Source organism: Triticum urartu, chromosome 2 (genome assembly GCF_003073215.2).
Source record: "Triticum urartu cultivar G1812 chromosome 2, Tu2.1, whole genome shotgun sequence".
Classification (NCBI taxonomy): Eukaryota; Viridiplantae; Streptophyta; class Magnoliopsida; order Poales; family Poaceae; genus Triticum; species Triticum urartu.
The window spans coordinates 10,007,894-10,018,420 of NC_053023.1; the positions used below are offsets into that span (position 1 = coordinate 10,007,894).

The 10,527-nt window shown below is 44.5% G+C and overlaps 1 protein-coding gene across 2 annotated transcripts; it reads right to left on the bottom strand.

Annotated features, from left to right (window-relative positions):
* Positions 1-3,872: 3,872 nt before the first annotated feature.
* LOC125535064 (probable E3 ubiquitin-protein ligase HIP1) lies at positions 3,873-10,230 on the bottom strand. Of its 2 annotated transcripts, none has more exons than XM_048698121.1 (7): positions 9,994-10,230; positions 9,274-9,362; positions 6,820-8,603; positions 6,143-6,196; positions 5,263-5,355; positions 4,534-4,680; positions 3,873-4,340 (listed from the first exon to the last, which is right to left on the bottom strand). In XM_048698121.1, the coding sequence occupies exons 3-7, from the start codon at positions 8,497-8,499 to the stop codon at positions 4,209-4,211; spliced, it is 2,106 nt and encodes a 701-aa protein (XP_048554078.1). In that variant the 5' UTR covers positions 8,500-8,603; positions 9,274-9,362; positions 9,994-10,230; the 3' UTR covers positions 3,873-4,208. The 2 variants fall into 2 exon arrangements, with proteins under 2 accessions (XP_048554078.1, XP_048554077.1); XM_048698120.1 differs by having other exon boundaries at positions 9,990-10,230.
* Between the last annotated feature and the right edge of the window lie 297 nt (positions 10,231-10,527).

Sequence of the window (10,527 nt, forward strand, 5' to 3'; positions counted from 1 at the left end):
GTGCAAACACCCTACATGCAACAACGACATCATGACGACAACATTCATGGACACCTACCACGGAGGCCCGTGTCAAGACACTGTCCTACTGAGCTACTATGCATTCTCTTCCATGGCCGAGCCAGGCAGGGAGCCTGAGCTGAGGGCGGCTTGCATAGTCGAAATCACACAGGAAGAATAAGTCCACCGGGGCGCTCCCTTTTGAAGTTTTTGTTTATTTATAAACTACTCCCTCCGTCCCATAATATAAGAACGTTTTTAAGCTATGCTAGCTTAAAAAATATCCTTATATTACTGGACGGAGAGAGTAACAGATATGATTGCAGGTTTGACTGCTTATACTCCTGCCTAGTGGTGGAGGTACATGCGACTCAGGGGGTACCGCACCAGCCATGGTGTGATTACTGAAGTAAACAATGAAGGCTCAAGTTAACAGAAGTTCTGTCATTTGGGCCCCCAAACATGCATATGATCACACACCCCCCACCCCACACCACCACATGGCATACCAGGTTGATCCAAGCACGATAGCAGACCAGCTCCACTATGAGTCCTATTCTACGTTCTAGGGTACGCAAATGTGAACATGCTTACCGTGCTATTCAAGGACTCCTTACCCTATTGTAGTTTCCATCATTTCTATTACTCTCCTATTCTCTATTACTTTTTCTAGTGCACTTAAATTATAGTATGATCCTTCTTGAAAATTGTCTTCCCGGTGAGCTTTTGCTTTGGAATGAAAATAACTTGCGGGCACATTCTGATAAATAGCTATACCATTTCCTAAGCTCTGTGCAGGGTCAATACTCTTACTTTGAATAGGCTACAAATCAACCATGTGCACTTGCAGGACATCACATTGTTCGACACTAGCAATTCCAGTCATGAGAATTTTTTTGCGCGCCATTGGTAAAGAGGTTTGCTTAATACTATGTGCTTGTCTCGTGTACATGGTGACAACACCATGCGAGAAATGTTAGAAGGATTCACAAGAAGGCAACATAGAAGATGGTTGTCGATGAAGAGGAAGAGGATGATGAACCAACAAAGCAAGCGATGATCCAATGGACATCGAAGAGAGTTGGTAATGCTTGTACTGATGATCATCCCGAGGAGTAGGACGAATGGTGAGAAAGATGAATGGAAGCCCGCCAAGATGGGGAGTAAGCGGCCAACAGCGAAGGTCTTATCGAGGGAAGATGGCCGTTCTCCAGATGGTGATGAAGACTCGACAGGCAAGGAACAAACCTGGTTGTAGTGAAAAGACCAGAGGAAGATGCGGTGAGCTGATGTAAGGATTTCTGCTCTGGCTAGTACTTTTTCTTAGCAGTGCAGAAACTGGTTCATACTGGATGAACTTCCACCCAAGAAGGAAGCTGGCCCGGGCTCGTGCTCGGTGCGACTAGATCATGGCCCCGGTTAGTTCACATACCGAAGCCCCAGTTAGTTTACAAGTAGCAAGTAAATGAAAAATGAACTATGGTACGTCCATGTTGAAATATGTTGCATTCCGTACGTGTAGGAAGTTAGAGGTGTTGTAATCTTTGGTTATGTTTGTGTAAATATGGCTCTATCCGATGTATAGTTTCCTTAGGAGCCATTTCTAGATCGCAACAAAACCAAACTCATGTAGACAAAAATCTCTCTGAAGCTATTCATGGAATCTCCATATTCATGTTGATTTATGTTGATGATATTATTGTCACAAGCTCTTGTCCAAAGGTAGGCTCTCCGCCATTATATGTGTGGTGATTTACAGATCCCTTGATAATCAGGCAGCAAGAAGCTTTTCGGCGCAATCCCAACTAAGATAAGTTAAGTTGTGATAGAGAAAAGGGGATGTTGAAATATGTTGTATTTCGTGCGTTAGGCAGATAGAGTTGTTGTAATCTTTGGTCCTGTTTGTGCAAGATATGGCTGTATCCGATGTATAGTTTCCTTAAGGGCATGTACAATTGTGCTATCTTAGGAGTGCCATGTAGGATAAATAATGAGGTGAATGAGAGAGAACTCATAAGAAAAGACTTGTCTTCTCTTATTTAAGAGAAGACAAGATATGATCTCTTAGCACGATATGGCTCACCATATTTTTAGGAATAACTAGTTACTGAAGATAAGGCTAAGAGATGACCCATTGTAGATATGTTTTCTTGTCATCTCTAATTTAAATGCAAGATTCAAGATAAAAGTATCTTATCAACCATTGTACATGCCTTTGGAAGCCACGTCTTGATCACACCAGAACCAATCTCCTGAAAACAGAGTTTTGTCTGTATAACACGTACGAGTCCCTGGTGCCGATATATACATCAAACGCTTGCACCAATTTCAGTCCGGTACCTCGTTTCTACTACCGCCGGATGCTTTAAGGGCGTACCTAACAAGTACTTCCTCCGTTCCAAATTACTTATCGTGGTTTTAGTTCAATTTGTATTAAACGTTCAGCTCGGCTGCTTGCCGGGCCTGTGGAGCAGACGCAGATGTGTTACTTTTGGCTGTGCCCGTGTATGCCATGGTCTGACGCAGAGCCCTATATTTTTGCCGCTTCTTTGCATTTTTTTTTTCTGGGGGATAATGTGAATGCACCAGCTGACTAGCAAGAATATGAGCAGCTACATTAGCCTCTTTAGGACAATGACCAAAAGAAATTTGATCGAAATGATGACCACGCATAAAAAGCTACAAATTCTTCTTACGCTGCATAACTTGGAGCACATGCATGCAATACACACAAAATAGGATGCAACCGTTCGGCATGAACGATGAGATATATCAAAATCAAAATAGGATGCAGTTGGACCTTGCTTTGTTTCCGTTATTCCTGCTGCGCGGTGCAACCCGGCCACTTTGGTCCTCTTTTTCTTTCCTTTTTTGAGATTGCTTTTACGACGCTTGCCGGGTGGTGGCCGCTTTTGGGAGAAAAAGCAACATATCTCTTCTATTACATGTTTTGTATGCGCTACCGTCCCTTATTTTCTATTTGAACTAAAACCACGACATTTAACATGAATCAGAGAGAGTAACTTATTTGTATGGTTGTTTAAATTCCTAGACTTGGTGTCGATGCTCGGTCTCTCCGAGGCACTCGTAGTCATATGAGTAGTGTCGTGGTTTTGTCACGACAGATGTCTTAGTGTGAGGACTTTGTCGTAAGGTCATTGCAATTAGGTGATTAGCTTGTCAGGGTTGAGCGGGACGAGAGACACGATTTATTCAGATTCGGCCCCTCACGATGGTGGTAAAAGCCTACTTCTTTTCTGCTTATTGCTTGAGTATTGATTACAAAGAAACGGATTCGCTTGACCTAGCTCTCGATTGATTATAACTTGCCCCTATTCTATGCAGGGACTCGCCTTTATATACAGGTTGAGGCCACCTGCTTACAAGAGTCCAGGTCGGGGTCATGATCTGTGACCGATCATAACTCTAAGTCACCTTGCCTTCTATGACAAGTCATCATCGGGTCACCTTGCCTTCTATGACAAGTCATCATCGGGCGGCTTACATCTCCAGGCCGCATGCCGTCTTCTGGCCTTGGGCCTTAAGCCGGCCCATCTTTGAGCCGCCCCTCTGGCTCTGGCGTCTTGATCAGCCTGAACCGGCCCTTTCAAGGCGGGTTATAGCACGGGGTTATATCCCTAACATGTAGGGTTCTGAATTCAACCTTCTTTTTGTCCAACAAAGTGGATATTTAAATGCATTGCGTTCAGTTCTAAACCCGTTTGTTTCCTTGATAGCTAGCCAAGGGATCATCATCCACATTGTTTCCCTAAGTTGCTTACAGCTTAATTTCATCCCCATTTACATGCCACTTACGTAGCTCAACCCAAACCGCAGCCAGGCACAAGAGGGAAACGAGATTAACCGCCCGGTTAAAATGTAACAATGTCATTTCAATAAATTTTGAATATCATCAAATCTAGGTTTGAACAGAAGCAGAAACCAACTCCATCCAGGTCTACTACAGCCAATGTCGGCTTTTCCATTCAGTAAGAGGGGTGCCATGTGGTACCCCGCCGCCTATAGGTATAATTTCCACCTGCCCGTCGTGCCCTTGACGACGTTGCTTCTTGGGAGAAGGAAAAGAGGTGTTGCATGCTTGCTTTGCCGCTTATAACCCACTTGGTCTAGTAAAGGGGGGAACAGGGGAGGGGGGCATCCCTGCGGATTTCCACAGGAGCGCCGCTAGCGGCCTTGCGGGCGGTTGTTTAGGTGCCCAGCGCTGCCTTTTTACAGATGGGGCAAGTGTTCTTGATCACCAGCCACTGCTTGATGCACGCCGTGTGGAAGTAGTGCCCGCACTCCACCCTGCCCATGTCCTCACCGTCGGCATAGTCTTCCTGCAAACACCGAAATAAGGTATGCTCAGTCAGTAAGTGAGCGAGCTATTTTTAAGTTTAAAAAACAATCGTTGAACAATAGTTAAATCATGTGGGCTCAAAAGTTCTAAACGATGACAATGTTCTCTCAAAGTGACTTAAAATCAAGCAAATTTACAGCAGCAAGTACAGAAAATGTAAGCTTTTGAATTACCTGGCAAATACAGCATGGTTCAATAACTGTTGCAGGTTCCTCCAATGGTATGTGGAGATACTTCCACTGCTTCAAGCCACTCATTATTTTCTCCTCACTGAGTCCAGTACTTACATGCCCAATACGTTCACCAAGTGCCAACAGTTCCTGGATAAACCACAGCAAATTGCAGTAATTGAACACAAATTCAACAATGTCATACAAATGGTACCACTTAAACCACACTTTCAGGTCGCGGACTAGTTACAATGTACCACTCGTGTCAGCTCCAAACATGTAGTATAAAGGAATTAGTTACAGAGAACTATAAAAGCCTAGGACCATAGCCGATATAGCACTGGTCATCAAAATTGAAACAGCGAACTTGAATCTGGTTAGATCCTGCCAAGAGTGACAGGTCCCCACCTGGAATTACTGTCCTTGATTCAAGTTCTGAAGGAATAAACTAATACAAAGCTTTCCAAATTGTTATTTGTCCCTATCACTAGTTCCAAGGGCTAGGCCAGGCCCGTCTCATCCCAAGTTTATATTGTATATCCTGGTACTTATTTAAAGCCATGTCACAGGGTGTTATTTTCATGGAAAGGAAAGCAATAAGCTTGGCATGGACATATTTAAGGGGAAAAAATCAGTATCAGAGCAGTCCATGATAGGATTTCTGACCGAGGGATAGATAACACAGACTTGTGATCTAGGAATGGGGTGAAGGTGCTGCTACTAGTTTATTACCTCATATGACATGTTATCCACATCAAGCCGCATTTCACGATGCCTATCAACCAAACTGGCTCTCCTGATAAGTTGACGATCAACAAGAAAATCCTGCCCAAACATCAATGCCATTATTATATAGCTATTCCAGTAAAAGAATAGATATTAGCAGTAACATATATACATCACTTGCCGTTGAAGAACCTTAAGTGTACTTGAAAGTATGAAAACTATGCGAATAATCAAATCTTAAATGACAGTCCATCAGTCTTTCACCTTTTTTAAAAAAATATTCCTGGTTGAAGGATACACATAAATAGCGTAAAAAAGGATACCTGTGGTGGAAGCATTGTGGTTCGTAGTACATGACATAGATGCAAATGAACAAGTTCTGTCAATGCACGTCCTTCTTTCACCAAATATTGAATTCAGGGGGAAAGGTAACTTCATTATTTGGAATGAAAGAGGTACTATGATTGTTAGCAGCTTTTAGACTGTACTTAAAGGCACTTGTACTATAACAGCTGGCACAGGAGATTTAATATTTGCCTTTTTAATGCCAATATTGTTAAGCGGCAAACAATAAGTAGGAACATGAACTATCTGGTCAATAATTGGTACTTGGACGAGTACAATTTGTATGGCACTAGTAGTAAGAACTTAGGGCTTACAAAATTGGTTGCTTAGCAAAACTAACACATTTACGTTTAAGTATACAGGCAAGTTTCACATTTGTTATCAGGAGACCAGTATGTTCAACAAACTAAGTTGTTGTCGCAGACAATAGAATTGAACATGAAAAGCAACTTCAGCAAATTGAAGGTTAAGTTCCATAATTCACACCCGATCCAGAAGCTAATTGAAATATAACAGTGTGTATTAAATAAACCATTCTCACCTCCAGTCTAGCAGCACTTCTCCCCTGACGAATTTGTTCAACCACATTACGAAGCTGTACAAGAAAAAAACATATGGCAAAATTTTAGAAGCAGAAAAAGTAAGTAATAAATTTATTAGATTACTGGAAAATGCTGAATTCAGAAGATTCTGAAGTCATCCCGGTATCAGCTCAGAGGTACCGAAGCTACATTTGATTTGCAAACTACCTTACAGAGCAGGTAAGAGAAAAAAAAAGCCATTTGCAACAGCGGAACACATCTACAGTAGGAAATAATTAATACATTGTAGAGATATTCAAGGATAGGTTCATAGACCAACAAAGGAAAGGAAAGGTTGAGTAACTTTATAAGAAATAGTTCATAATTCAAGTGGGGATATTGCCAGATAAGAAATAGTTCATAATTCAAGTGCAAATCGCAAGGCAAGAAGATGAAATAGCTCACACGGAAATAAACTTCACATGAAAAGTGGATTTTAGTGCGGGTTATTAGCCAGCAAATGAAAATAATATCCTCTTTGAGAAACATAGTAAGGAAGGTAAAAAAACAGAGATAGACAAAGGGAACTTTCCTTGCAGCACATCATCAATTTAAGATAAATATGGAACTACATATCCACACCTGTGCTTAGTAAGAACGGAAGAATATTAGATGGAATTACTCCAGGGAAGCATACCTCTGAGACCGTCCTGCTTCCTTCTCTTGAAGCAGCGATGCTCTGCATAAAAGACTGAAGGTCCAAGTAACCTGGGTTTTGCCTATCAATAGAGGGAGGAACTGCCCTGGAGTAGTGTTGCAGACTTGCACGAGCGCTTGATCCTGGTTGATGGTTCCGAATCTCGTGTGATGAAGATGAATGCCCACGGTGCTGCAATGCAATACTTGGACTTCTGGAATGAGAAACACTAGCAGCAAGTGAGGCTCTCCTGGGTACATCAGCTGAACCTCTTGCGGCTGAACTTGGCTGAGATGAATTCAACCCAGGAACCTGTTGGGGTCCTACATTTGCAGCAGCTCGAAGTGTAGAGCTGGAGCCGGGATTTTGCTGGTTACTTCTGCTTCCGGGTGCAGATAGCAAGTTTGTTGAATCAGTAGTAAACAACGACGGACCTAGCATAAAGGGCTCAGGGAGATTGCTTCTTGCCAGGCTGCTACCAGGATCTTGTGAAGCAGGTGTCGGATTTATTGTATCAGCAGAACTCCCTGCTCTTGAACCGAAATTACCATTTGATGGATGTCGCTGCAGACTTTGCGAGAATTGAGCAACAGCAGGTACATGAGGACGATTTTGAGAACTTGCTGAAGAACTCACTCCTCTAGGTTGCACTGGCGTAAAAGAAGACTGTTGCCGCGCAGGCTGATGAGCTGAACACCTGAAACTTTCCTCAGGCAGCAGATTAGAGAGTGATTGCTCATACTCATTGGCGCTTATTCTCATCCGGGTATTTCTCAGGAATCTTTGACTTTCATGCAGATGACCAGATAGTGTATAAGGGTCAGAAAAAATGTCATCATCTGAGGTATCAGTATTCTGGTCCAATTGCTCCATGGGAGGGTATGAAAAACCATAGTTTACAGAGGTCATATTTAAATTAGCAGTACTTTCATGACTGGACAGCGAAGGTAGCAGCATATCATTGTTTTGGCAATGATTGCGTGAACTCCCATTGGCAGAAGACTCTCCGAGACTTCCAGCAACATTCTTTCTCTTGATAGATGACCGAAAATGGTTCACAGTATGTGAAGAACTTCCACCGGTTTCTTGGCCTGCTGTACCATCAAAAAAGTTTGCAGAATGCAAGGAACTTCTTATAGCACCAGGAGAAATTTCACGACGAAGAACATTTTCAGTGGTCGAAAGACCTCTATTCGGAGGATAAGTATTCATCCCAGAGTGTCCATTACTCTGAACCATATCAACATTCCCGGTCTCAAATTGATCAGCCTGATTAATGTTCAGGTCTATGTTTAAGTTGTGTGAAGGCAATGAACTACTGCTTTCTCGTCTTCTCCCTTCGATGATTAAAGGGCCGCCTATAGACAAAGCAGGTGCAAAATGTTCCCTTTTGGCCTGTAAAAGGCTATCATGATCCGCTAGGAAGCCCGCGGAGCTAGAACCAGGTGAATCCCACAAACTCAAGCTTGTATTTTGCTGACCAATCATGCCTCCACTTGGCATTCCCACCTCGTGACTATTGAGAACATAGTGTGGGTAGTTCTCACTCTCTAGGGTATCAGGAAGTAGATTATGCTCATCAACAGCAGGGTTCTGCTGATCGATAGCCTGGTTGTTGGAACTAGAACCAAGGTGGCATGTTTCCGAGGAAGACAGCATAGTGACCCTATTATGTTGCATCAAAACCTGTGTTCCTTGGTGACTTGATGAGGAGCTCAAATGATTTCAGTAGAATAAACAATCACTCGCTAATAAGCATCGGTTGAAACTTGAAGTAGATAATCCTGGCAAATAGGACAGATGGAAAATAGTAAGGAACAGTCACAACATATAGCAGGTGCAGAAATAACAGAAACAACAATAAACTATGTGCAGACTGTGCACCTACTTTGTTGAGGTTTCTTGAAGCATATCCATTAACTAATATATGCATGTGCAAGACGGACCCCACATTACCAAGACTAGTTTTACAGCTTACTAAACAGAGGAGAGAGGATCAACGACGCAACTACATTTGTCTAGAATGCTGAGAGACAACAAAGCCTTTAGTCCCAAACAAGTTGGGGTAGGCTAGAGCTGAAACCCATAAGAATCTCACAACCAATGCCGAGAGACAAGTCATACAAAATAAAATACTGAATCAAATAGGACTGTACCCATTGTATATTGTGTGTTGAATACAGATAAAAGTAAAAAAAAACTTTAATACAGGATGCACAGGACTAATCGCTTATACTGGTCAAATGGCAATAAACATTTGGCCTCAGCACGGCAAATACAAAAGGACCATGTACATGTACATCGAAATCATACTATAAATTACCATGTTTCTATACATCAAGATCAAGTAGAGTCATTACACTGCAGGAAACTCTATAAATAAACACCAGTCCAAATACATCACCATTATAACCAGAAGGAGCAATGTGGGATGCAGGTGGCATACATACATACCTCAAGTCCAAGAGCAGCAACGAATCACAGAGACAAATGATGGAAGCCCTTGCAGCCTCCGGCTACGAAACTGTCTCCCTGGCTTCAGCCTAGAAAAGAGAGCATCACAGGTTAATTAGTTTCTGTCCGGAATGGAAATGGAATCACATAAGCACATAACAAGTCATAGAAGTAACAAGTCAAAATCGGCAAACGCAATAATTTGGAACAGCTCCGATTGTTTGTGACCCTGTAAAGGGATGGGCTTGTACCAAAATCCCGTGCCTGTCCCATGCCCCCATGGCGTGCAGCCCATCTCTAGACCTCGGGGCAAGATTACATACAGACTAGGTTAGGTAGCACATCGACGGCCTTCTAGGAACACGACCACGAATAAGCATAGGTCGAGCGCCTTATCCTGTCTACCCCGAGCAAAGATTCACTTTTTCACCACGGAATCCTCTCCTACCACAAAACAGACCCCGAATCGACGAAATTCGGACCAATCCACCCGCGAGACCCCGAGGAACGGAGGCCCCCAGATCCGCCCCGCGCAGATCTCAGCACCCCGCAGCGCCGGCCCGCAAATCGACCCCATCCGGGCACCCCCAATCCAGACCCGCCGTCCCGCTCCTCCAAGAACCAACCACTCCTCTCCGCACAACCACCCGCGCTCCTCCCCCACCACGACGACGCCGGAGACCAAAGCAGGGGCAAAGGGGAATCAAGAAACGTACGGACCCAGAGCGCCGTCCGTGCGTCCGGCGCAGCGCCTCCCGATCGGCCCCCTTCCTTCCTCCCGATCGGCCGATCGGCGGCGTGGGAGGGAGGGACGAGGAGCGGAGGGGGGGGAGGGGGAGCCCGGTTCCTCCCGTCCGCTGCTGCCTCTGCCTGCTGCGCTGTCGCCTGCGTCTCGGGGCTCGAGGAGGAAAATAGGGGGGAGAGAGAGTGGGAGGGGCGACGATGATGGGTGGGGTGGGTTGCGGCGTTTTTCAGGGGTGGGGTGGGCGAAAGCGAGCCGAGCCCACGGGCGGAGGCGGGGTCGCGGCCGTCCGATCGCGGAGATCGACGGCTGGGGGATGTGGAGGGGTGTATGTGTATGTGTGTGTGTGTGTGTCGGGATGGGAAATCCTGGTGCTCTGGGGGACGTGGGTGATTTAAAACTGGCCATCAATTAATGCTGGCGACGGGCTCGCTTTCGGATCTTCTCGTGGATGCTGCTTAGATTTGGACCCCTCGTGTGGGCTGCGGGCTGCCCGGCCCGGCCTGATATTT

Excerpts from the sequence above, each read along its gene's own strand:
- LOC125535064 (XM_048698121.1), bottom strand. The coding sequence starts at position 8,499 with ATGCAACATAATAGGGTCACTATGCTGTCTTCCTCGGAAACATGCCAC. Across the intron at positions 5,356-6,142 it reads GAAGTGCTGCTAGACTGGAG|GATTTTCTTGTTGATCGTCA; the intron begins GTGAGAATGGTT and ends ATGTTTGGGCAG. Across the intron at positions 4,341-4,533 it reads AACCATGCTGTATTTGCCAG|GAAGACTATGCCGACGGTGA; the intron begins GTAATTCAAAAG and ends CGGTGTTTGCAG.